Source organism: Accipiter gentilis, chromosome 14, assembly GCF_929443795.1.
Source record: "Accipiter gentilis chromosome 14, bAccGen1.1, whole genome shotgun sequence".
NCBI classification, from domain to species: domain Eukaryota; kingdom Metazoa; phylum Chordata; class Aves; order Accipitriformes; family Accipitridae; genus Astur; species Astur gentilis.
In genome coordinates, this window is record NC_064893.1 from 32,754,652 (window position 1) to 32,780,771 (window position 26,120).

General features: G+C 60.8%; 1 protein-coding gene across 4 annotated transcripts; it reads right to left on the bottom strand.

The window, feature by feature from the left end:
* Nucleotides 1–83: 83 nt before the first annotated feature.
* LOC126045855 (tyrosine-protein phosphatase non-receptor type substrate 1-like) lies at nucleotides 84–24,621 on the bottom strand. 4 transcript variants are annotated; one of them, XM_049817437.1, is made up of 9 exons: nucleotides 24,500–24,616; nucleotides 11,887–11,980; nucleotides 4,795–5,145; nucleotides 4,226–4,540; nucleotides 3,741–4,091; nucleotides 3,381–3,482; nucleotides 2,876–2,897; nucleotides 2,395–2,434; nucleotides 84–1,650 (listed from the first exon to the last, which is right to left on the bottom strand). In XM_049817437.1, the coding sequence occupies exons 1-9, from the start codon at nucleotides 24,578–24,580 to the stop codon at nucleotides 1,396–1,398; spliced, it is 1,611 nt and encodes a 536-aa protein (XP_049673394.1). In that variant the 5' UTR covers nucleotides 24,581–24,616; the 3' UTR covers nucleotides 84–1,395. The 4 variants fall into 4 exon arrangements, 3 of the variants coding, with proteins under 3 accessions (XP_049673394.1, XP_049673392.1, XP_049673393.1); XR_007508158.1 differs by having other exon boundaries at nucleotides 1,592–1,650; nucleotides 2,876–3,482; nucleotides 24,500–24,621; XM_049817435.1 differs by lacking the exon at nucleotides 84–1,650 and having other exon boundaries at nucleotides 2,335–2,434; nucleotides 2,876–3,482; nucleotides 24,500–24,621.
* Between the last annotated feature and the right edge of the window lie 1,499 nt (nucleotides 24,622–26,120).

Here is a 26,120-nt window from a genome sequence, read left to right on the forward strand (position 1 = left end):
GTAGGACATGTGGACCCCCCACCCCACCACGCACCCCCAGTACGGGTGACAAGGTGACTGCCCTGAGCACGGGGACACGCTGATCTGCAGGAGCAGCACAGGACTTTTCACTTTTATTATAAAAATATCTTGCAAGCAAAAAGAAAAAAAAAAAAAGAAAAAAGTCTGTACAAGCAGTCACACTGTTCTCAAAGCAACGCCAGGCCCCCCCTCGGCCCCCCACCAGCCCACTGCTGCAAGGCCACCCGGGTGCTGCGGGAGCCCATGCAGGGTGCTGGCCCCATGCAACGGCCCAGCGAGGGGGCACATAGAAGACACTCGTCCCCACGGGTGGGCTGGGGGAAGCCCACCCAGCCCCGATGGCAAAGCTGGGGGGGGGGGTCGTGTAAGTCTCTCCACGGGGTTGAGGGGTCGTTACCGAGGCCTCAGTCTTAATTTTGCACTTCTTATTCTAGTGTTAAGTACACAGCAGTACACCCACGTACAACACGAAACATTGGGTTTTAGCTCTAAAAATTAACAGTTACATGTCAAACAGTCAAAACATGTTACACGGTACCTGCGGGGAGCTCCTGGGGGGAGCCAGGCTGGCGGGGGCACCCGCAGCCCGGCCGGCGTGGAGCCGCACGCTTTGTACAAGCTCGGGGCAGCGCTGGTGGGTCCCGGCGCGGGGCAAGGCTGTGCAGATGAAGATGAGGAGGAGGATGCTCGGTGCCAGGGAGCCGTACCGGGACCCTCCCTGGGTGGCAGGATGGGGGAAAGCCTGCAGCAAGGGGGGCTCGGCTCGCCGGCCTTCCCAGCCTCATTGGCCTTGGTGCAAGACCGAGGTCCTGCAGAAGGGACACTTGGGAAGAGAGAGGTGGACGCTTAGGTCCTTCCTTTAAAGCCAGAGTTTGTTTTCCAGGCGCCGGTGGCAGAGAGCCCCAGAAGGCAGCGCGGGGGCCCCGGCCGGTCTCTGTGGGGTCAGGGCAGCTGCGGGAAGCCGGGCAAGCCTGGCCGGGCAGCGGCATCCCCGTGGGAGCCGGGCGTGGAGGCACCGTCCCTGTCCCTGCAGTCCGGCCGGAGCTTCCCGAGGAGCTGCTGCTCCGCTGGCTTAACCCGCTCGCGGGCAAACCCGGCACACCGAGGCTGAGCAGCCCCCGTGGCTGCGGGGGGATCCCAAATGGATGGAGCCGGCAGCCCCGGGACCAAGCTGCCCCGCAAAACTGGGTCTCTGCGGATGGGAGCCGACCCCCCCCCCCCCCCCAGTATCGCGGGCTCCATTTCCATCCCAAAACGCGGGTACCGCAGCACATCTTCACATCGCTCTCGGTGCTTCCAAGAAAATCCTCCTGGCGAGGAGCGGAGCAGCTCCCCGCGAGGTGGGGGGGTTCCCGGCAGCCGCTGCAGCCCTGCTCACTTCCTCGGGATCTGGACGCTGGCGTACTCGGAGCCGGCCTCCTCAGGTTGAGGGGCCGGTCGCCTGGGTGCCTTGCTGAGGTGTACCATGTCCAGGTCGGCGTAGGTGAGGTTGTCGTCGCCGGTGGGTCCCCGGTTGGTCTGGATGCAGGCGTACTCCGACTGCTGGCTCATCTCCACCATCCGGCGGATGGTCTTCCTCTCTCTGTCGAAGTTCAGGTCCGCGTAGGTCAGGTTGTTGGGGTCGGATTCCTGCGCGAGACACCAAGAGTTCCTCCTCTGGGAGGACGAGCGAGGAGCCCCCCGTGCCCACCCGTGCCCCAACCCGAAGTCCCACGCTGAAGTCAATCCCACTGCGGCTCGACCTGGGGCAGCTCGGTCCCTGCTTGTACAGGGGGAACGATGCCAGCAGCCGGCTGGGACGATCCTGCAGCAATGCTTTTACCCTGCTCTACGTCTTCAAGTCACCAGTCACCACCGCCACCGCCAGGCTTCAGAGCCTCCACCGCAATTCAAGAGCCACCACCGCAGCTGCCCCGTCACCCTGTCCTGGCAGGGATGGGCAGGGGCCAGCCTGCCCAGCGATGCCCACGCAGGAGCTGGCAGAGGCTGGGTGGGATGGACAGACTGCCGCTGATCACGACTTTGCTCGTAACTGCGTCACCAAATGCAAAATAACTCCGCAAATAGCCTGGCTGGCTATCGCACAGCTGGTTCTCCAGGCAGCACAAACCCAGACTTCCCTGGGAGGAGGAGGAGGAGGAGGAGGAGAGAGGGCGAAGGCAGAAAAGGCGCTGGGAAGTGGCTCCCCCATCCCTGGGGCAGCTTCTCTTCCCTCTCCAGCCACAGCGTGGAGACATTGAGATGTTTCACAGGGGAACCACCACCCTCCACTGGAGACAGATGTTTCATGCAGGAACCACCACCCTCCACTCCTGCCGCTGGTGCCTCCCCGGCTGCTCTCCCTCCCCGGGTCCCGGCGTTAAAGCAACACACCTGGGTAGTGGCCTCGCTGCTCTTCTCCGGCTCATGTAACCTGGAAGGGGGAACAAAACAAGTCAGATTGACCGACTGCTCTGTTGCCTCTTCCCTAGGGATGGAGCAGCTGGGGGCGGGGGGGGGGGGGGGGGGTGTCAGATGCAAAACAAGGTCCTCGCAGCAGTACCCAGCAGGATGAGTCTTCACCAGTGAGCATTTGCTCATGTACTGGTCCAGCTACATCTCTGCGTGTTGGTAACCTGGCTCCCACCCACTTGTTCAGCCTCACCAAAAGCCAAGTGTTTGGGTACAAGATCACGGCGGGGGCAGAACCACAGCTGGGGAGACCGGCAGAGCCTGCACTCCTGCCTTCCCTTTCACAACAAGTTTTGGGGGATCCAGCTCTGTCCCGATCCCAAGGGATGCTGTTTGCAGCCTGGAGGCATCTGGCTCAGAGCGCCCGCCGGTTACTCAGGGACTAGAGGAGACCAGCACTTACCTAGCAGATGGTGAGCTTTTACCTGCCAGAAGAGAAATAGTTTAGGAAAGAAATAGTTCAGGAAACAACATAACCCCCACCCCGCTTCCCTGGGCACACGAGCCCCCATGCAGAGACTGCTGCGAGAGCAGATACGTGTCTTTTCCCAGAGGCACGTGTCTGCAGTTTTCTGGAGTTTCATTCCCTTTACCACAAGACTGCTCCTGGCAGAGGGCAGGAGGTGCGGGGGGGGGGGGGGGGGGGGGGGGGGTGTCAGACATTTTACATACAAGGAAGAGCGAGCATGTTTGACTCTGCTCCTGGCAGGCATTGGCATGCAGCAGCAACCAGGCAGAGCTTTCCCTGCAGCCTGCAAACAACCTGGGCAGCTCTGCTCCATCCTCCCCTTTGGGCAGGAGCTGCAGCAGCACAGCTATGAATTCAGCATCCAAGCACTGATGCTCGAGACAGAGGGAGAAGGGGGTCGGGAGCAGCTGCTTCCCTGCCACGTGCTTGGTTTCCTTACCCTTGCTCTGTTTTGCTCGGATGAGGTAAAGAATTGCAGCCACCAGCAGTGCCAGCACAGTGCAGACCACTCCCACCACTATATAGATGAGGAGCAAATTGTCTGAAACATGAACGAAAAGGGTCACCACGGGCCTGAAAACGCTGGTACCGAGTGAGTGCCAGCAGCCTTACAGCTGGGGTCGGGCTGGAGACACCTGAAGCACCAAGGATGGCGGGTCGGTACCTGCCAGCATCGCACACCCCCGGCCCCCCAATATTTCTGTCCTTGAACCAGACTCTGGTGGGACTTTGAGCTTTCTCGGGGGGGACATCTTACAGCCTCCCCAGCAGGGACCGCATCCCAGCAGCTCTCACGCACCGTTATTTGTCTGGGTCCTGTCGCTCAATTCCCCCTTGGCTGCGACAGCGATCCACAGGGTGGCCGCCCTGCTGATGGGGTCCTGGGCATCGTGCACCACTCGGCAGGTGAACACGGACCCGTTCTTCTCCTCCGTCGCTTGGACCTCCACCAGGCTCCTCAGCTCAAACAAGCCCCGGGGGGTCTCCACCGGCTGGGAGACGTTCTCCACCTTTATCTCCATCCCGTTCTCCAGCCAGGCGACGGCCACTTCTCCTGGGTAAAACCCCTTCACGTAGCAGGTGAAGTTCATGGTCTTGTTCACCTCAACGGGGCTCGGCACGCCAGCGACCACGCTGACTTTGGGGGAAACTGGGAAGAGAGGCAGCGCCTGGTGCCCGGCATCCCCTGGCTCTGCTGCCCGCAGGGTGCCCTCTCCCTCTCCTGGGACCCCCAGCCCCACAGGAGCTGGGCACCCCGAGCACCAGTGCTCCCCCAGCCCTCACCTCGCAGGGCTTTGCTGAGCTGGTACATCCCCCTCAGCGGGGCCGTCAGCGTGGAGTGCTGCACCTCACAGATGAGCTGCGAGCGGACATCGTCCTCCTGCAGTGTCACCACCGCAGTGCTGGACATGTCGTAGGAGGATTTCGTCTGTCCAAGGGTGATACTGGGTGGCTGAACTGAGATCCGGTCCTTGTCCTTGAACCATTTCACATCAATCTCTTCGGGGAAGAACCCTCCGGCCGTGCAGGTGAAAGGCACCCGTTGCCCCGGCCCCGTTCTGTTGTCAGGTCCAGACACGACTGGGGGGGTGGGTTTGGCTGTGGGGAGACGCGTGGGACCGTCAGACCGGGCTCTGCCACCCCCACCCAGCCCGGGGCTGCAGGGACCGGGGTCTCCCACGGGGGCACGCATGTGCCTGGGGATGGCCCGTGGGACCCTCTCCTGGGACCGGCCCCCGAGCCCCTTCCCCATCCCCGCTCACCCGAGCCGAACCCACCGGGCTGGGATGGGTCAGGGGCTGCTCCCGGCAGGGCTGGTTCCCACCGGGAGCTGCTGTGGGAGCCCCACTCACCGTGCACGGACACCACCGTGCCCTTTCCATGCCGAAACACATCAAGACCGCCCACCCGTTTGTCAAACTTCACGCAGTAATAGGTGCCGGCATCCTCGGGGCGAACATCCCTGATGTGGATGCTGAAGTCTGTGTCGGACTGACTCACTACCCGCGTCACGCGGGGGACGGTAACCGTCTGGTCATAAACGGTCTCGTTCCCATCACCCCAGCCCTTCAGCCACTTCACAGGGCCAAGACGACCAGTTCGAGACGTGGTGCAGGTCAGGTTGAGTGTGTCCCCCGCTGTCACCGACACCTTGTCCTGGGGCTGCTGCAGCTCAAATTCCAGACCCGCCTGGGCACCCGCACCTGGGGAAAAAAACAGACCGCGTCTCATCTGGCACCGCAAACCCGGCCAGGTTCCCCACCTGCCCTCCCCAGCCACGGGACGGGCTGAGCACACGGCTCTGGTTAGCAGGGACCACGGGTGACGGGGCTGTGCCAGCCCCACGGAGCCCAGGGGAGGGAGGCCACGGTTACGGCAGCAGGCACAGACCTCTGCCCGCAGGTCTCGGCAGCGGAGCTTTGCTCGGTGACCGCACGTCGTGCTCTGTACAGCTAAAACATCGAGCAAATCCCAGCTGCCCACACCTGCCGGCCCCCCCGTGCTGCCTCCCATAGCCGCTCAGCTTTGTCGGTCAGGAGAAAACGAGGAGCACAAAATACAAGAGACTCCAAAAACCAAGCTCCCCTCGCAGACGCAGATGTGATACCACGTTTTCCACCCTGAATCTGTCCCATTTCTCCATTGAATCCCAGCTCTGATTTGTTCCGGCAGCGCACAGCCATTAGCCGAAGCCGGTGCCAGTCAGGCACACGCCATTCCTGCTCGTCACCGACAGAGGAGAGCAGTCCCCTTCGAAGCATCTCAACACCGAGGCTCCCTAATCCAGCTGACCGCGTTGCACCACCATCCCAAGTGACCCCTGCCTACGCACCCATGGGTGCCAACGCACCTTCCCGCGTGCTCGGTCAGGCGGGGAGAAACTCCCAAGGTCTCCAGGAAAACTCCAAGGGCTCCGCTCTGCCTGCGGGCAGGCAATAACAAAATCCCTCTCGGGTGGACCTGCAGCCAGAGCTGGCGGGGACGGGGTCCGAGCTCGCTGCCGTGCAGGCGCGAGGCACCAGTAGCCGGCCGGCTTAGCCCCCAGTAACCAGCGATGCCGCTGCTCCCCGCTCCCTAAAAACAGCTGCGGCAGCAAAGCGAGCCACCCCGTAACCTACGCAGCCCCTCAAGGGGTTAATTTTGGCAACGCTTGCCATGTCAATATAGTTACTGCAACTGAATCGAATAAGATTTCAATACAGGTCACTGTTTAAAGGAACATTTTTAAGCAACGTTGGGGAGAGGTGGGAGAAGCACTTAAATCCGCCTGCTGATAACAGGGGCCAGGCACTGCTGACCGCTGCAGTCCCGGTTCTGGCAAGTGGCACGCAGAATTGGTGTCACGGTCACGCAGAGACCGTCATGTTTGAGCAGGTAACTCCTGCTGCAGCTGAGCAGCATTGGGAGCACATGGAGCAGCATCCCGGGCGGGTGGGAGCTACGCCAGCACAGCCAGCTCTTCAACCTTGTTGGCTGGAGGGCTGCAGCTGCACCCCACATCTCTCACACCAGAAAAACCCAGGGCAGCAACTCCCGCAAAGGCAGCCCTCGGTAATCCCGCAGCCAGCCCCAGGATGGGACAAAATCCTTGGCTGGATGCTCCCAGGAGAACCCGCTGTAGGACGAGCTGCTCTGACCCCTCCCGGTCACAGCTGGCTCCCACAGAGACTGGAAAGGATTTTTGGCTGCTGTTAATCCCTTCTGACTTCCAGTGGTATTTGATGTACCCACAGATGTTCTGTCTGTGTAATTACTCAATCTCCATGGCCAGAGTTACCAGGAGCACAGTTTCTCCAGACTCCCCAGGTTAAGGGCTTTTTGCCCAGGGCATTAATCGGCTGCATCCCCAGCGCAGGCTGATGCTCGCAGCCGAAACCTTCAGCCCTTGGTCGAAGCCACGTCAAGGCTAACGTGGTAGCAGCACTCGACACCAAAACAAGTTTGTCCCATAAGACAAGCGCGGAAGGATGAAAACCTAGTTTGTGTCACGTCCGAACGCGGCGTTCAGGCTGAGCCTCGGTCTTGTGTCTGAACAGCGGCGGACCGGGCTTTTTGCAAGGCGAGCACGTTTTTCTGGGGTGACACCCAAACCGAGGGGACCAGCCCCGGAGCAGAGCCCCTGCCCTCAGCGCGGGCTCGTGCATCCCACATGCAGAGCACGGCGGGGACGCAGGGCACACGCCGCCGGCTCCGCAGCTGCGGCATCTCCTGAGCTTCTCCATCGCCTGCTGCCCCCGGACCTTTCGCAAGAAGCGGTTGAGAAACGCACAGAGGAAGTTTGAAAGCACAGAAGCACCATCCGCCTCTCATCATCCGCCTCTTGCCGAGCCCCCACGCGGGGATGTGACACAGGCTGGGGACCGAGCTGCTCTGGGCACAGGGATCGGCACCCCCAGCCACCCACCGCACAGACCCCCCCGGCCCCTTTGCGTGCCCTGAGCGGTCGTGTTGCTAATTGCTCGCTTCACCAAGTTGGGCAAACGAAGCCCACCGCTCGTTAGTGGGTGGCATCGCGACGCGCACCCCACGCGTGGCCACAAGAAGCGGGGGGGGGGGGGGGACGGGGGGACGGGAGCCAGGCCCCCTCCCCACCGCAGGGGCTCTGTGCCCCACGATGAACACATCGCTGCTCCCCTCCGCAATCCTCTGTAAAACCAACTTCTGCGGGGCGGTGACCCCCCGTGTCCCCTCGAGGGTCTCCTGCGCTGGAGCGAGCTGCCCCGCGCAGCCAAGCCCAGCCCAGCCTGCAGCGAGCCGAGCGCTTCCTCTTCATCCTCCCTCTCTCCATCTGTTATTCCCCCCACGAGACACACACCGTGCCGGAGGGGAGAGAGATGAGGAAAACACCCGCTTTGGGGTCCCGGAGCTGACCCGGAGCATGGTCAGGGCGAGCAGCACAGGCATTGCTCAACCCCGAAGGACGTTTCTTGGTTGCAGCGATGGGGTCTCGGAAAGACATCCGCAAAAGCACCGGGGAGTTAAACTGAGCGTGGCTGGCAAGGGCTGTAGCTCCCCGCTGCCTCAGCACAAGGCTCCTGCCTTCCCGGGAATCACAGGGATTTATCTTTGCGGGCAGCGGGGCTGCCTCTCCGAGAGCCCAGGTTTGCAGTCGGGCTGCGGATGATCCGTGAGCATCTCGCGCCGCCGAGCCCGCATCACCTCCTCGCCTGGCAGCGGCGTGCGAGCACCCTGCCCGCTCCCTGCGCCGAGGGATTTGCAGGCAGAGCACGTGCTGTTGTCCAGCGGCGGGGCTGCCGGAGGTGCTGCTGCAGCGGGGCCGCTGCCACGCGGGGCTTTTCGGATGGTGCTGCTGCTCCCCGAACAGCCCCGAGAGCAGCCGAGGAACAAAGGGGCTTCTTCACCCTGCCTCTGGTGCCGCCTGCCAGGAGGCTTCACCGGCAGCTCTCAATTTCTCGGTCACTGCGGAAAAACGCTGCGTGGCTCTAGGTAGTCTCTCGGATTAGGACTAAAATGGGGCTTTTGGGGTATTTTGCTGTGTTCTGCCGTGAGCCGCCACGCTACTTCAGAGACTTTCACACACAGCGCTGCTCGGCCAGCGCTCTCCAGATCACCCCGTCCGGGGTTTGCAGGAGATCAGTTATACACGAGCTTCAGCCACGATATGCCACGTTAAGACCACACCGCCTTAACGAGACCCGCTGGCACCTCCCAGCCGAGGAGCACGAGTCCCCGTCAGACCACCCGACTTCCCCACCTGCCTACCCTGCACCCAACAGCCAGGACCAGCCCGACTCGCCGCCTGCTCAGAACCCCCTTCAAACTCCAGCAGCGGCACGCAGAGCCGTGCCCCCACCCCCCTGCGATGGGAAAACACAAAGGGGAAGTTGATAGAAAACCCCAGAATATGCAAGTTAGAAAATGCAAAGTTTCCCTCCCTTCCCCCTGAATGCAGCTTCTCCTTGCACCCAGCAGAAGATGCCTCTCCTCCTTCCCCTTTCTGGGTGCTCGCCCCAAGAAGCGGTGGGGCCAGGAGCCCGGCCGAGCCCCCTCCCAGCAGGTATTTGCCAGCAGCATTTGTGCATCAGGAGCGGGACGCGGCGGGGGGGGTCTTCGTGCTGCAAAAGCACGGGACACGCCACCATTTCTCAGCGCAAGCACCGGTTCGGTGCGAACCTGCTTCCCACCTGCCCGTTCACAGAGCCACCCGATGACGCCGTTTTCCTTCGACTTCAAACCACCTAGAGTTGGAGTGTGATCCTTTTGCCCCCAGGATCAAGGGGACTTCAGGTACTCTGACCCTGTAATCTGCTCTATCCTACACTCCAGAATTAGCAAAGGGGTTTAGTGACCTGAAAATCACCACCTGACAGTTCCCACGTAGGTGGAAGCACCCTCGCAGCACGGACCCAGCGCACTCCCAGCCCAGAGAAGAGGCACGAGCACAGGCATCGTGCTGCGCCTGGTCTGGCAGAGCCTCCCTCCCGTTATTCAGTTTAATTTGAGAGCAAAATAATCCCCAGCTCTCTCGCTGGGGTGCAAGTTTCCATCTCAGTGACACATTTTTTTTTTCCCTGTATTCCACCTTTTGAAGTATTTGATACTGAACAGATTGCAAGAGGCTGGGGTTTAATTCAGGAGAGGCTGCTTGGATGCTTCCTGGTAAAAATAGATAATTTTTTTTTTTTTTTCTGAAGAAGAAGCCGGGTGATGAGCTCTGGGATGGCAAGGGGAGGGCTGCATGCTCCAGAAGCAACGTGCAGCTGGTCACCGGCATCCAGAGCCCCACGGACGCTCACTGAAGGAACGGGCCGACAGGCAAGAGAAGCCCCAAAATAATCCTGCTGGAATTTCACCTGCAGCAGGGCTGCCTGTGGGGGAAACTAACAGGTGCCGCCTATAAAAAGGGCCTGGAATCTGCAGTTCAGGGGAAGACAAGAAGAGAGACCCAGGGATAGCTGTCGAGCACTATGCAGATCCCAGAGCAGCTCAGGGACGGTTATAGTAAAGGCTATATTTTACATACATGACATCAGAGGAAGCCTCGGATCACACGCAGCCACCATTTGCAAGCTTCCCTCCTACAGCATTAGCAGAAATTCAGCTTGAAAGTCAGAGCCCCACAACCAACAGATTTCCTCTTCAGAGGAAGCTCTGGGAAGTGCAGCCGAAACCCTCCGTTGAGAAACACCTGCACGGAAGGGTTCTGCACGAGACAGATTTTGCAACAGGGCTTTGCAATTTGGCTTCCCAGCACCTCGCTCCTCTTTGCGCTACAGGAAGATCTCCTGCAGGACCTTCCCTTTTCCCCTTCGCTTCTGCAAAAGCGCTCTCGGAGCAGCCGCCCTCCGGCAGCGGGAGCCTGGGCCAGCTCTTCTGGAGTTCAGGCTTAGATGGAGCCGTGGCCCAGGAGGGTTCACTGCAGGGTCTCCACCACATGGGGGAAAAAAAAAAAAAAAAAAAGAAAAAAAAAGATCTGCATGCTTGCACCTGAGATCAGGGATGCAAACCACCTCGCAACCCAGGGCTTTCTGCCCCAGGATGGTTCTCCTATGGCTGGCTTGAAAAAACGGGGCTCTTACTCGAAGGCCACATTTAAACAAACTCAAGAGCTTTGCTCGAGCCATTCTTTCATGGCATGAAATCACAGCGGTTCACTGAGAAGCTGCGCTCGCCGCCAAAGCTTCTTGGCTTTCAGCAACCGGGAGTTTTCAGCTTGGGGCCAACACTTCTCAGTTGTGATCAGGCAACTCAAAGCAAGGAGTGTTGTGCTGAAAGCATTTGCTTTCTGCTCAAGTTTGCGCTCAACTCTCTGCCCAAGTAAAGCTTCGCCGGTAAACATTTCCAATGGGCCTGGAAGAGTACAGTTTTCCCCCACGCGGGATGGCGTTTCACCCATGTGGGAGCCTGGCCTGGGCTCTTTGCAGCGGGATCTGGCCGGAAGGTGTGAAATTTGGACAGACCAGGCAAAAAAACTCAGCAGCAAGATGCTCCTGAACATGCATTGCTATTGCCCCAGGAGGTTTGCACAAAAGCACCTTCCTGGAGGCGCAGACAGTGCTGGGCAGGAAGGAGAGCGATTCCTTCGCAATATCGCCCGAGATGAAGAGCACCGAAACGAAACATCCTAGAAAGAAACGTCCTTGAAAGCAGCAGCCACCACAGGGCTTCGTTCCTGGTGGGGCGAGAAACTTCCCACTGCTGGCGAGGGAAGGGAAACAGCCAGGGAGCAGCACCCACTCCGCTCATCCCTTCTCACGCTGCATCCCCAAGCTTTTATAAGGGACCGGCGGAGCCGCAAGCCCCGGGGAGGGCTCGGGCACCCGAGGGGCCAGCAGCAGGAGCCCGAGGTGACCCAGGGCGGTGCTCGCAGCAGAGTTGGGTGGTGCAAGGTGCCTGGGAGGATGGTGCAATCCCACCGCTCTGGTGCTCAACAGTTGGGTAGAGCAGCGAGAACTGCATACCGTTGAGGGTAAAGCAAGGGGATAGCAAGAAAAACAAGTTCCTGGTAGAGGAGGCTGGCAGCCCTCGCTGCAGTCTCCCCTCGCCTGCCCTGCCATCCTTCCCGTCTCCAGGCAGCCTCCGAGCGTGAATTTGGGCTGCCTGCAGAGATTTACCTCTCACATAGCTGGCAGGGGGTGCTAGCAAATGGGTGGAAACAACATGCCTCTTCACGTCCCTGCCTAATTCCCTCATCTCGCTGGCAAGGGGAATGTCTGCCTCGAAGTTTGCTTCTGGAGGAGCAGCCGAGCGAGGGCCCCTCTGCCATCGCCGCGCTCTAGGTCATCTCGCCGAAAGGTCAAACCAAACGCGCGCGGCGAGACAGCATCATGTCGCGTACGGGAGGCGTGCGGCGGAGGGGCAGCAGAGAGGAGGATGGAGGAGAAAGGGGAGGAAAACAAAATAAAACAACAACAAAAAAAACCCACAAAACAAGGTGTGGGGGGGGAAATAAAAAGCCAAAACAGCAGGAGAGCATGGCTTACCTGGCCAGCCGTACAGGGAGAGCAGCACCAGGCAGGTCAGCGGCCAGGCGGCACGGCCGGGGCGGCGGGGAAGCGGCTCCATCGTCGGCTCTTTCTGGGAAGCAGAGATTAGAGTGGCTTCAGAGCGCGGCTCCGGCTTTGGGTTTGGCTTTTTTCTTTTTTTTTTTTTTTTTTTTAAAAAAAAAAAAAAAGCAGAATTGCAGCTGGAGAAGGAAACCGCTCTTCTCAGCCCCAAAATGAGGAAGGAGCGCTGGGCTCCCGCCTTCCCCCGGCCGCGGGCGGAGAACACACACGGACACGGACACGCGGGGCCCCACCGCCGCCCGTGGGCACCGACCTGGCCGGGCCCCGGGCTCGGGCTCCGCCGCCGGGCGGGCGCATGCCCCGGTGCCGAGCGGAGCCGCGCCTGCCTCCCCGCCGCCGACACCGCCTCCGTTGCCTTGGCACCGGGGTGGGATGGGACCGGGACCGGGGCCGGCCCCGGCTGGGAGAGGACCGACCCCTCCCCAACCCGAGCAGCCCCGGTTTAAGGCCGGTTTCCCGGTGGCGGCGGAGAGAAGCAGGGGGACACACACGAAACCAGCACCCCCAGAGCAAACTGGGTTTTGTAATGGCACCCCGGTGGGCTTGCTGCTGCCTTAAGGTGGGCTGGGGGAGACCCTCCCGGGCCGGTCCCGTGGACCCCCGGTTGCCCCCGGGGCAAGCCAAAGCACCCACGGCTGGCAGGACACAGGGGGGGCCGGGGCACGGAGGAAGGATGGGGCAGTGGCCCCAGTGCCTGGAAGAGGGTGGCTGGGGTCCCCGCGTCCCCCCCACCCCCAGATTGCCACAGGCTTCGTGTGCCAGGGCCACAACACGCAGCCCAGCATCCCTGCGCTAGGGCTGGGGAGCACGCAGATTTGGGGGGGGGGCCTGAACGTGCAGGGTGCTTTGTGCCACCCAAGGGACCGTGGAGGGCCAGCGGCTGAGCTGGGACAGCCCGCGGCAGAGGCACAAGCAGCGTTTTGGAGGTGCCACGTGGACAGGGCAGCTCAATCCATGGGGGTCGGGGCAAGGAGGGGACTCTGGTGCAGCCCAGACAGTTGGGGGGTGGATGGGGAGGGAGAGGAGATACCTGCACCCCTCTCAGCAAGGGGGGCCGGAGATGCACCCCGGGAGCATGGGGACATCCCTCTGGTGTCCCCTCAGCAGGACAGGCTTAGCAGGAGCTGGCGGCAGGGAGCGGCGAGAGCCCGAGGATGAGGCAGCTGCAATGGGAGACGGGACCGAGGAAGGGTGTGGAGGAGGGTGTCTGGATGCGAGCACCCATGGGACCTATGTCCCTGCACCGCCCTGCTTCCCCCTGACACAAAGTCCTTCCCAGGGGATGCACAAGGACACGTTCCCCACCGTCCGTGCCTGCTGCGGCTTCTCCCACCAGCCACGGGCACTTCAGCAAGGCCAGGCCAGGGACCAGCTTGTTCCCCAGTGCCCTGCATGGGAACGGTCACCTGCAGCCAGACCTGATGCTGGCAGCCCCCAGCAGGTCCCCAAACCCCCCTGCTTTCCCCTCCACCTGCCCAGGGATGGGGGATACACACTGCTGAGCAGGGGCTTCCAGCCCCAGCACCACCAGGTAGCCCCCAGCAGCACCCACCCGCGCCGCAGCATCCCGGCTCACACCCAACCGCTCTCCAACACCGGGCCGGACCCCAAGGGCAGCATTGGGTGCTGTGCCGGGGGGGAATCGGCTGCCGGCTCCCTCCTCCCTCCCTGGGCAGCCGCTGGGGCTGTCAGCTTTATTTAGAGCTTCACACAAACAAACAGCAAAGATATCTGAAGTGACTTGGCACCGTCAATCTGCGCACGGCGTCAGCCTGCGCGTGTTCCCGCCAGCCTCCCCCTCGGCCCCAGCTACGCCCATGTGTTGCATCCAGCCTTAATTTAGCTCACTTTGCTGCTGGGAGCCGGGACCGACCTTCCCCAGGCATCTGCACCGCACCTCCCTCCGGGAGCTGCCCCCGGGCAGCTGGAGGCCAGTGCTGCTCCTACTGTAAAATAATTTGTGGCCAGTGTTGCTCCTGGGGAGCCCAGTGCAGCAGTTGTTTTTATTTCCCCTTTGCACAGCTGGCGAGGGCGTGAGCAAGCAGCAGGGACCCAGAGGAGACACTGGGGTTGGCCTTTGGCCTTTTGCACATGCAGCGTGACTTAGAAATAAATAATTCCTTTGCACAGGGACGGGACACGGGTTTAGCAGCGGTTCGGGCAAGCCTCGCAGCTACGCCGCCACGGGCAGTGCATCCCACCCAGGCCAAATCTGGGAGCAGGCACCCTCGGGGCAAGCGGGTGCCCAGCAAGAAGGCAGGTGCTGGGGACGCGCTGCTGCCGTTCGCAGCCACTTTCGTGGTTATTTTTAAATGGAAGCACAGTTCCTGGAGGCCTGGCTGACTTCAGCCTGTCTGGGCTGTTCTCCCGCTCAGCACTGAAGGTTCAGACAACCTGTTTCGAGGCGATTACAAAGCGGAGACAGCCCGTACGCAAGCAGCCGCCGCAGAGCGCTTGGGAAGGAAAGTTAAGAGCTTAAAAAAGCTCTGCGAGAGAAGGTACCGCGGCAGAGCAGATGGTGCAGCGTGAGCTTCCCAGCAAGAGCTGCTATTGCTCCCCATTAGGAAGCATATGGGCAGGCTCAGCTGCCTCCCCTCCTGCCCACGGCCCTTCCACTTGGCATCGCAGGGGCCGGCTCGAACACGGGGAGTTTGGAGCATCCATCCCGGGAGGGCAGCCCCTGCCCCACGGGCTGGCAACGAACCTGGGGAGAGGAGCGCTCCGCTCCTTCGCGTGCCCGAGACGGAGCGAGAGCGCGGCATTTCGGGAGGTGCAACGCCGTCATTAGTAGCTCCCTTCTGCACCAAACACCCACGGCGAGCAGGAGGCTGCCGCACCGTTTGGCAGGGCAGGCAGCGCTGCCAGCACTTGCTCTGCCAGCATCTCCATCCTTCAGCTCAAAACCCCTGCTCTCCCAGGGATGATTTTGGAGCCCGGGTCTCCCCAACCCCGAGAGCCACGCAGCAGCCGACGTGGGGGACCGGGACAGCGTTTTTCAGGAGCGCTTTTTAAGAATAGGTTGTTTTTCACAGCTTTGAGGCAGAGTGAGGAACTTGCATCATGCTGCCAGCACCCTGTTGGGGAAGGCACATGCTCCGGCTGGTCTGGGCTCACCCACTCCCTGCAGGGTTGGGTGCTGGAGGGAGGCTGGGCCAGGCAAAGGCTCCAGCCAGAGCTGCCACTGCTCCCAGCAGGGACCCAATGTGCTTTTTGCATTTCCCCATTTTCAGCTGGGCAGCAGGACCGGCTGCACGAGTGGCTTCCTCCCGAGGAGGAGGAGGGGACCCTTCCCTGCACAGGGACCCCCGGCCAGGGCAGCAGCACCCCCTCTCTGAGAGGGACCCAAAAGGACCCTCTTGTCTGAGCCCTGCAGCTTCCAATGGGGGCAATTACAGCCTCACCAGGGCAATCCCAGCTGAAAGTCTTGCAGCACTGGTTTTGCCCAGACTGCTCTTTCATCCCCTAATTAGCAGCTCGTCTGATCCCCTCCCAGCACTGAGAGCCCATGGGGAGAGCAGCGGCTCGCTCCGCTGAAGGGGGATTCACAGGTGATGGGAGAGGTTTGAGTTCCTGCCCTGCAGTGCCAAACCTGGGCCTGTTAACGAGCCATGTTTCACTAATGACGGAGGTGACTGCAGTTCTTTCCCTGCCCTGGACTTTTCCCCTTGGGATCCCCACTCCCCAGCCCAGCATGGTATGGCACAGTGGGGAGGTCACCAGTGACCAACTGGCCACACCGCACCAGGACACAGCGGCTGTCCCAGAGGGCTCGTGGACTCAGTTCAGCCTCAAAACCCAAACCAGCAGGGAAAGCTTGGAGATAAACATAGGAAAAACACGAATACTTTGGACATCAGCCTAGAAATCACCCTAAAACGAGCATCCAGCAGTGCTGTTTTGGGGCCACAGGTGCAGAACCGTGCCCAAGCACCAGCAAGCAGCCAGCACCTATGGGAGCCCTCCCCAATAAACCCAAATAACACATTGCACACCCCTGACAGGGCACTCAGGGTTACAGGCACTCACTACCCGAGGGAAGATCAGAGCCACCCAGTCGTGTCCTGGCCCAGTCCCAGCACCCCAGGAGATGCTGCTTTCATAGCTCACCCCAACAAAACGGGGTGCGTGACCACATCAGAGCGCTGAGCCCAGCCCCAACACCCGCACGAGGTCTGCTCCCATGCACGCAAGCCAGCACAGCCTCGCTGCAGCCAGAGCGCGACACGTGCACAGGGCTGGGCACGCTCACCCCATCTGTCCTCCAGCTCCAAAGCCAAATTTCAAGACCCCTCCAGCCTACGAGCCAGGTGGCCACATCCTACAGCCCTCCTGCCTCTCCCCAGCACCCCTCAGGCTTCAGAGTCAGCACCCTTGCAGGGCTTTCAGCTGGGAGAAAAACACACAAATGTCTTCTAAAGTAGGTAGCACCAATTACACTGCTGATATTTAGGGCTTCCAGCACAACAAATGGAGCTTCAGCTTCATTAGGTACCATGCCAATTTAATCCAAGACATCCAGTACAGAAGCAGCTTAAATTAGTTTATCTGATATTAACTTATAACAAGCAATATGTTAACACGAGGATGGAAAGAAATGACCTGCAGCCAGCCCGTTTGCAAGGAGCAGCACACAGGAGCAGCCGAGCCGGACCGTGACCCGGAGAAGGGACAAAGGCAGCAGGTACCCCCAGCAGGAGCATCCCAGCCCTACAAACACAGATTTAAGAAACAGGGGTGTGTATCATACCTGTCTGCTCGCTGCACAGTCCTGCTGCAGCACCCACCACCATGAACACCTTGCAGCCAAAAATATGGGTGCCCAGGCACCCTCTTATGTGGGAGAGGCCCTGGGGGGGGTAATGAGCTGCAGGTGCTTCGTTAAGGCTGCAATTGCCAGAAGAAGGGCAGGTGTGGGCTGTAGAGGCTGCTGTGTGAGCAGCCTGTACATGAGCTTTGTCCCTTACCCTTTTTTTTTTGGGGGGGGGGGCTCACAGGAACTGTCTGTAATTGCTTTGGTCAAGATTTGATTGTGTGATTTAGGCTTGAGCTGAGATACCACAAATATTTCGGATCCTCGCCTGAGCTCTTGAGCCCCGGCGGTGCAGCTGGTGCTGGGTGTGAGCGGGGAGGAGGCAATCCCCAACACGGGGGGATTTCCGAGGAGGCCACCTCCACGCACACCGGCCGGACCTGACGCCTGTTACCGCAGCCTCCTCGGGGCCCCGTGCCCCTAATCGCAGCCCACTTAATTTTAGTGGCCTTTGAGTGCTCTGCTGCGATCGGCTGGTCCTCTCCAAGTCCATAAAATAATTTTCAGGGAGGATGAGGGAGGGATGCCGGGACTGCCAGCCCCACGCTGGCCTTCGCTGGGATGAAGCAATGCTCTGAGCGCCCTCATGGTGTTCACGCACCGTCGCCCTGGGCTTTGGCAGAACCGGCAGAGCCCAGCCACCGTCAGACCGTCCACCGTCATCCGCCGGGCAAAAAAAGAAGCATGTGGGCTGCAGCAGGGACCATATCCACACCGCAGCAGCTCGCCCGTCCGTGGGCCATGCAACGCTCCCGGGCTGCTCCCGCTCGGCAGCGGCACCCTGCGAGCTGCTGCAAATTGGGTAACTCGGCCAGGCTTCCTTAATGCAGCCCTGCAAGCTTCCGACTGGGGGAATTCCTCCTGGCTGTGTCAGAGCAGGAAAGGTGGTTTATATCCTGTGCCTGGCCTGGAAGTGGCCCAGGCTGACCTGGAGGCAATGGGCAGAGGGATGGGGTTTAGGATGAAAGTGCTGACGCACTGGGAAAACCTGGCCGCGCGGGGCAGCTCGGAAGGATGGGACCCGGCAGGGCCGGCGCTCGGTGCCCGGTTAGCTGCCGTAAGCAGTCGGAGAGCTGTGATGACCTTTGTTCGCAGGCAGGATCCTGTCCCTTGCTCTGGAGGAGGATTTGCTCGCCGTCTGCGGGTGCAGCGAGAGAGCAAAGCCCGAGCAGTCCCACGCTGCAGCCTCCTGGGTCCGCAGCACGTGCACAGCACGGGGATGGGGATCGGGGCGCGAGGCAGCTCCCACCCAGGGCAGCTCACTGGGGGGCACAGGGTGGCCCCAATCTTGCACGCCTTGTGCCAGCGATTGCAAAGTTCAGGGGCTGGGGGAATATCCGCACGGTCTGGGGGGCACAGCCAGGGCTCACCCCAGCTCTCGTGGGCTCCAGAGCCACAGGCTGCCGCGGTGGCAGCCGAGCGGTGCCTGCCCTGGGAACATTCCCCATCCCAGGCTGGGCATGGGAGGGATGCTCAGCCCCGGGAGCAGCGGTGCTGTGGAGGAGAAAGTGGCAGAGAGGGGAGGGGAAGGGATGCCGGGGCAGCCAGGGAGCTCCAGCCGTACAGGGGACATTTTGGAGCTGGGTGTTAATTGTCGTTGAGCTCCTGGGAGCTGTTTGAGCCGAAGCCTCCATCCCCGCTCTGGAGGGGGATGCTCTGCACCGCGCTGGCCCGCGGGGACGTGGTGGCGGTGCCGGTACCCAGATCCCCACGACGCACAGGCGGCTCCCCCCAGCCCATGGCCAAATTTATGTACTGGGGGCTGATGGGAAGCCTTGTCACGCTGACGCCAGACAAATTTACTTCACCGTCTCGAGCCTCTGGAGCCGTGGCTCTCCCCAACGGGCCAGGTCCCTGCCAGAGCTGCTGGCGGTTCCCCGCATCAGATGCAGCCCATCCTCCTCCGGCTGCCCCCTGCTCTTAATTTAGGGGGTGCCAGTGCCATGCTTGTGCCCAGGGCCGTCCAGGGACCTGGCGGGACAGCCTGGAGGTCGAGGGCTGCAGGTGGGTGGACAGGGTGCAGGTTGTGGGGGTGGACGTGTGGACTGCGGGTGCCTTTGAGCCTACGGCCCCATGGAGCGATGCTAGAGAAGACCTTGCTCTCCCCTTGGCGGTACCACTAGGACCATGGCAGGGTGAAGAGCCTGGCCGAGGGAGGAGTGATATCATCTCGGTTTTCTTCTGCCTTTTTTTTTTTTTCTGCATCCTCTCAAAGTTCTTTGTTGATTGCAAATTGTTATCATGAAAGCGCATCCAATGCTGCAATAGCAGATAATGCTCCGCGCGCTCTCAGGCACGGCTGCTGTAACTCATTGCAGGCTGAGCTGCCTGATAAAGTCCTGCGGCAGCTGCGGATGAAAATAAAAATGCTAACGCGGGGGGATTTATCATGTTAAGCTATCTCAGCCTATCGCTTCCTGCTTGTCAGAGCTCTGGCTGGAGGCACTGGGACGGTTGCGGGACTTTGAAGCCAAGGCTTGGTGCGGGGATTTGTGCTGTTGGGTCTTGGCCGGCCAGGCGCTCGCACCTCCGGACCCAGGGAGATGCCCCAGTGGAGGGCTGAGCCAGGGCGCATGGGGTGCGGGACACCTGGTATAACGCCACGTCACCCTTTACCGAGTGTTATTTTCAAGGCTGCTGAGAGATAACAGCGTGGCTGGCAGCGAGGGCTTTTACCACGATTATTTGTGCAAGTGCCGTATCTAACGCATGGCGGTGAAAATGGCAATTGCATGGCGGCTGGGATGCAGGGGGGATGCAACCCCCCAAAACGACCGGACCCAGCCCTGGAGGGGGGTTCCTGCTGTCTTGACCAGTCCCCAGCACCACCAGTACGGTCCCCAGCCCTGACACCGGGCTGTCCCCGTGGTGGCCATCCCCACGGTGGCCGTCCCCGCAGCAGCCTCGCAGCTCGGGGGCCACGTGCCGGAGCTTGGGGCTGTTTGCTTTGGCCCCATTGAGACCAGGCACATCCATGCTGCCTGACCCAGCACCCCCAGCTTCGCAGAGCCAGGGCCATTCTGGTCCTGCCGCTGGGAGCTTCAGGAAAACGCTTCTGCAAGGGGTTTGTGTTGTTTTGTATATTTTTTTTTTTTTTTTTTTTTGAAGCTGAAGGGCAACAAAAAAGCAGGAGGATTAATTCCAGCTCTGCAAGATCCACCATGCTCCTGGTGAGCTGCATTAGTCCCAAGGGTCTGGCCTGGCCCTGATAAGGAGCTGCAAATCAGAGCTGTGAAACGCTGCCGTCTTGCCCCGGAGCTCGGTCTCGAGGCTGGTGGGACTGGCACGATGCAGGGACGGGCAGCTGGGCCACGGGCCAGAGGACTGCCGGAGCTGGGGAGGGGGCTCAGGGATTTAGAGGGTCTGTGGGATGTCTAACAGGTTTAGAAAATATTGCGTGGGATTATCTACTAGCAGTGGTGGCCAGAGAGGTCTGAGCTGAGACCAGCTGATGTCTGCTTTGGGGGGGGCGCCTGCACATGGGAAGCCTGTTCTGCGGCTGCATGCAGGTGCATGCATTTGCATTTGTGTGCGTGTACACGTGTGCGTGTGTTTGCTGTGTCCGCACACATGTGCGTGCATGTGGAGCGGCGACAGCTCTGGGATGGGGCTGTGGGTGCGAACGGGGCTGCTGGCCCGGTGGTACTGCAGGGTCTGAGCCGTGCGCGGACCCCCGTGGCTGCCAGCCCTGTGCTGGGTCTCGGGTGCCAGGACAGAACCCGGAGAGCCAGTGGCAAAGCATCTGCCCTGCGACACGCACGAGGGATGCTCCAGCCTTCATTGCGCCGCAGCCCTTTGAAGCGGCTCCTGACCGCCAGCATTAATGATATCCACCCAATTAGCCGCTGCGAGCTCTGCCTAGCCCGAAGGATTAGCAAACGAAATCATCATCCCAAGGCATAAGCAGTTAACACCACTAATTAGTCATCGTGTGAATCCTAACCCAAACACTAACCCGGGCGCAGGCAGGGGGCTGCTGCTGCCCACCTGGCCAGGGCCCCCCTCGGCTCCTGGGGATGGGAGCTGTTTACGGAGAATTTGCCGGGCTCGAGGATACATTATTTTTACACGTTGCCATAGTTACTGATACCATTATAAAATTAAGCCTGAACCTCGCAGAAGAAATGGATCTGTCAGAAGCAATTATTTTAGCGAGCGCGTTGTCGATCCCGCCGCGCTGCCCACCCCGCGGCCGGCTGCGAGGGGCCGAGCCCAGCCGGGGCGATGGAGCTCCCCACCGAAGGGTCTGCAGGGGCCGCAGCCCGCAAACGGGCACGTCGCCGGGCTGAGGCGCCGGGCAGGCTGCCGGAGCACCGGACTCGCCTGGCCGCACCGTGTTGGGAGCCGCCGGCGCCGGCACAGCCCCTCTGGGCTGGCAGCACCGTTGGGCACGTCTAAGGCGAACAAAAGCCCCGCTGAGAGTGTGCTTTCAGCCCGTTCCATGGCTCCCTCCCGCAGCGCCTGCTTTCCCCATCCTCCTGCCTCTCTAAATATTTTTTCCTTTCCCTGCACTTCTCCTCAGAGGGACACTTGTGCCAGGCTCGGGGCACTGCCAGCACCGGGGCCGCCGCCAAGCACAGCCAAGCTTTAAGGTCGCTCCGTGCCGGGAGGAGCCGGGAGCCCCGGGGACCCCCACAGTGTCCTGCCCTCGCTGGCGGATGGGGACACCCTGTGCTACCCTTGGGAAGGGGAGCTCCCCAAAGGTTTTCCCCATCCTGAGCAGCAGCCCCCGGCTCTTTTCCCCAGACAAAACCCTCCAGAGCATCCCCAAGGAACGTGCGTGGCTCCGGGCACGATGCACATGTGGATGTTGGGGGGACCAAGACCATTCCAATGTGCCACCGACACATTGTTGATCCAACATGGAAAGCCCCGGGCATCCCCAGTGCGGGCAGGACACCCCTCCTGCCTGCCTTGAGACCCTCTTTCGGGTGCTGGCAGGACTAAGTGCCGCAGCTGGATCTGCCCTCCCCGAGCCAGCTCAGGAGGGCGATTGTCTCTGAGCAATGTCCCGTCAAACACCAAAAGCACAAAATGAGTCTTTCTTAAGCACTGGATGTTCCTGTTTGTCCCACGGTCCTGGAAATCCCTCTTTAATAATTGCCAGAGTCTTGGCCTCCACGACATCCTGCAGCGAAGGTCCACATGGGCCAAAGGACTGTTGGGCACAAAGGATTTCCTTTGAAATGTGTTTGACACTTTCATTTTCACTGCCTGCCCCGCAGGGTAGAAGATAAAAGAGATGGGGAATGGCCCAAGGGCAGCCCCCAATCTGCCCCACAGCCCCTCAGCTCCAGGGATGTAATGAAAATTCCAGGCTGGGCAGAGAGGTTCCCAGTAGCAATAGCTGCAACAGCACAACCTCCTATTAGACACCAGAGAATCCACTCAGACAAGCAGCATCCTCCAAGCACCTCCACCTCTCCTGAGCTTGAAGTCCTGGACCGCAGCCCCGGGGGTCCTGGTTCACTTCCCCCTGGCCGCAGGGCAAGGCAGCGGCATGGGCATGGCCGGGCAGTGCCTGGGAGCCCACCTCCTCCCCAAATACCCCGGGGGGTCCTGCAGGGCACCCCAGTACCATGGGTCGGCTGTCCCGTAACGCGGCTTTCACTGGGGCTGTGCTTGGGGGGACTGGAAAAATCTCTGCTGTGCTGGCGAGAGCCCTCACTACCTCAGGAACCCCGGGGGAGGACGAGGCTGGCAGTGAGGCTGTGGCACTGAAACAGTTCCTATGACAACCCCAAATCCCAGACCTGTTTATCCCCTTTAATAAAAATCCACAATAACCGTGAAACTGGGGAATAAGATTCAATAAGTAAGATGCGAAATAAATCAGGAACAGCGTAAAGCATGTCACCGTTTTACTTTGGCTCTATTCCTTGCTTTCCAAGGAAAAGCCTAAGAAGTGAGGAGCTGCGAAGGGGTGAGCTGGCCGGTTTGGAATTGCTGGGAGCAGGGTCCGGCTGCGCAGCATTCCAGGTCTTCTCCCTCCAGTTCCCTCTCCCAGCAGCAGCACAGCCCAGGGCAGTCAGTGGGCACAAGCGAGACCCGCGTGGCGTTTTTTGGGGACAATCAAAGTGTCTCCAAGACCCTCTCGCCCTTTCCAACCCCCTCAAAGCTCCCCAGCTCTTCCTCCAACTCCTCATGCTGCTCCCTGTCAGCGTCCTGGCTCAGCACCCCCATGGCATCACCTAGTCCCCAATGGCATCACAGGGTCCCCATGGCATCGTGGGGTCCCCGTGGCACCACCGGGTGCCTGTGGCATCGTGGGGACCCTGTGGGGTCCCTGTGGCATCGGATGCTCTTGGACCTGTGACTGTTTGGCTAATGGCGATGTGCAAAGAGACCAGCCTGTCTCTCCCTGGGGATGGGCTTGTGGCCACCACGGTCTCACGGTGGCAAGGACAGGGATGGAGACAGGGATGGGGACAGAGCAGGAGCGCAAGGGCATCTTGGACAGCCACAAACCAGGCCTTTGGCTGGAGCTGCTGCCCCATCAGCCACTGGAGGGGACAAGCTGGAGCGATGCTGGTTCCTGGGAGACACGATGGCCCCTGGGCACCCATCCCTGAGAGAAGCACTGCCAGTGGTGGGGGGGGGGGGTGTCTCTGCTTCTCGCCATGGAGCTGGAGCATCCCGGGGCAGGGCAGGAGGCATTTATCCCCGTCTCTCCCCTTTTCTCCTTGCTCAGCCCTGGCTCCAGCACAAGCTCAGCTTTGTCCCGCTCCCCTGCGAGCGCTGCCAGCCCTCTCCTGTCCCCCCAGGACACCAGGGAGATGCCCACATCCCCCTGCTTCAGCCAGCCCCATGTGCTAGCTGAGGCCATGCTCTTCCTCAGCATTAATTAAATCATTACTCCCCCTCCCCTTGCTGCTGGGGCCAGCCTCCTCCGTCAGTCAGTCGCGCTCTCCAGACTAATTGCTCTCTGTTATTCCATGTTTTCCATCAGAAGCTCATGCTCCCTGTTGGCTCTTGGCACAGCCCACGCTGGCTCCACGGCACAGCACGGCACGCACCGCTGCCCCGGCAAGACCCTGCCAGGCCTCTTGCCTCGGCACCTCCAGGAGCCATTTCCCACCTCCCAGCACTGGAAGCGGAGCAGATGTTGGGGTACCCCCCCAAGCATCCCATGGCCCTTCCCCGGCTCCTGCTTTCTGCTTCTCCCCAGGGTGGGGGTCCATGCAGACCCCCCTCCATGGCACAGCCCAGCACAGCCCCTCCTCAACCCTGTTGCTCGGCTTTGCCGTCCCATGAGGTCCTGGCACCGGGCTGGTGGGAAGCAGGAGCAGAACCCCGCACCGCGCTCCCCTGGCTCACAGACCACGCAGAGGAAAAGCCTGGCTAAACCCCCCGCACCACCACCCACACGCTGGGAACTTCTCGCCACGGCGGGGGCCCGCTGCCAGACCCGTTTTGCCAGGCCTGATCTGCTCCGCTTGCACCCTTACCCCGGCACGGCACCATGTGGGTTTCCATGGAAAGGGTCCGGCGCTGGGACACAGCCCAAACCCCATCTGGAGCTGGTGCGTCCCCTCCCCGGCTGGGATGCCGAGCCTCTCCCCACCACCCATCCAACCACCACCTCTGCTCCGCACAGCGGTGAAGCTGCCTTTCCCCAGCCCCAGCTGCGGGCAGAAGGAGCCCGGTGGGTACCGGCCCCAGCATCACCCAGTGCCCCACCACAGCCATCGCAGCTCTCGACCTGGCACAAGCACCCACCTTTCTGACTCGAGCACCCAGCGGGTGACTCAGCGGGACGTGACACCCGGCAGATGAGCAGTAAATCCCCGACCCCAGCATCGCCCGGCGCTGACGCCCAAGCAAGCGCAGCCCCCCGAGCGAGGTGCTCCCCGGCACGCTCCTACCTTGTGTCTGCACTCGGGCGCTTGTTTGTGCTTTCACTGCCGGCACACCCTGGGCTGGTGGCTTAAAGGATTTTCCTATAATAACTACCAAATCCCTCCTCTGGGCAGTAAGCTGCAGACCTGGGCCCTTTCCTAGGTACAGAGCACTCCACGGTGCTCTGCTCGCTCGCTGCTTTGCATATGCTTTTATCAAATTGGATTTCCCCCCTCCTGACCCAGCCCAGTGCTTAAAAAGCCCTAAATCCCCTTGAATTTCATTTCCCCTTGTCTGCAAGGTCTATCCCCAGTTTCAGTCTCACCCACATATTTTACATACTCCCGCTCGCGATCCTGATGTGAGCTTTCCGCGAGCTTCGGTGTCTTCCCTGCGCAGAAGCCGGGCAACCTGTGTCCTGCTCAGAACAGCCGCTGCCTTGGCTGGGAAATGAGCCGCTACCTGGTGCAGCCATGGCTCCACTCAGGACCTGGTGCTACCGGAGGTTTCACCCCAGCACCCCCACCCCACGGCCCCTCACTGCCACTGGGGCTGGTGCAGAGGGGTCCAGGCTGGGGACGGGTGCTGGGGCGGCAGCGATGGACCCCTGCCCTGGCAAACTCCCCCCGCCGCCTTGCCCACAGGGTGCTGAGCGCCCATGAGAAAGAAATGACACAAAACTGTCCCCAGGGCACATCCCCCAGAGCAGAAGATGCTTATTCAGTCATGCAAATGAATTTCAGTAGTGGCTCCTCTCCCCCATAACAATTCTCTCCCCGAGAGGATCTCTGCTGGCAAGCAAGGTTCCCCTGGGTACGTACACACACGCTGCTATTTCACGCTGTCTTGTTTCACTTCTCTTTTTGATTTCACAGTAAAAAGTAGATAAAGTTGGAAACTGACAACTGCAGCAGCTTTCAAGGTTACAGGCAGCAGCGGCGGCAGAAACAGCAGGTTCCTCTACCTGAAAAGCATGTTTCACCCTTAGCCCGTGCCCGCGAAGCGGGGGGTGTTAGCTGGTGGTGGCACACGGTGCGGTGGGAGCACCTGCCGTCACGGGTGGGTGGGTGCCGGCACGTCGTGCCGGGGTGCATCCAGGTGCTGCAGCTGCGGCCGGCGTGGAGCATAAGCTCTGCGGCTTCCCACCACCGCCACGCTCCGTCCTCGGCCGCCGGCCGCCTGCTGCCCTCAGAGGTTGGCACTGAGCACGCATGCACGGAGCAGGAGACGTGTGTGGAGCAGATGTGAGCAAAGCAGATGTGCAAGGAGCAGATGTGCACAGAGCAGGGGTGTGCGCAGAGGAGATGTGCATGGAGCAGGGGATGAGCGTGGAGCAGGAGACTTGCACGGAATTAGGGGCTGTGCATGGAGCAGATGTGCATGGACTGGCTGGGGCCGGAGCAGGAGATGGGCATGGGTTAGGGAGAAGGGGTGGAAGGGCAGGCAGGCTGGTGCCAGCTGCCCTGATTTTAACACAGCATCAGGACCCCCGTTCCCAAAT

What these genes read in the sequence shown, in the direction of transcription:
- LOC126045855 (XM_049817435.1), bottom strand. Translation starts at nt 24,580, where the DNA reads ATGCTGGGGTCGGGGATTTACTGCTCATCTGCCGGGTGTCACGTCCCG. An exon ending in TGGGTGCTCGAGTCAGAAAG is followed by an intron (nt 11,981 to 24,499) that starts GTGGGTGCTTGT and finishes TCTGCTTCCCAG; the next exon opens with AAAGAGCCGACGATGGAGCC. An exon ending in CAGGACCCAGACAAATAACG is followed by an intron (nt 3,483 to 3,740) that starts GTGCGTGAGAGC and finishes TTCATGTTTCAG; the next exon opens with ACAATTTGCTCCTCATCTAT.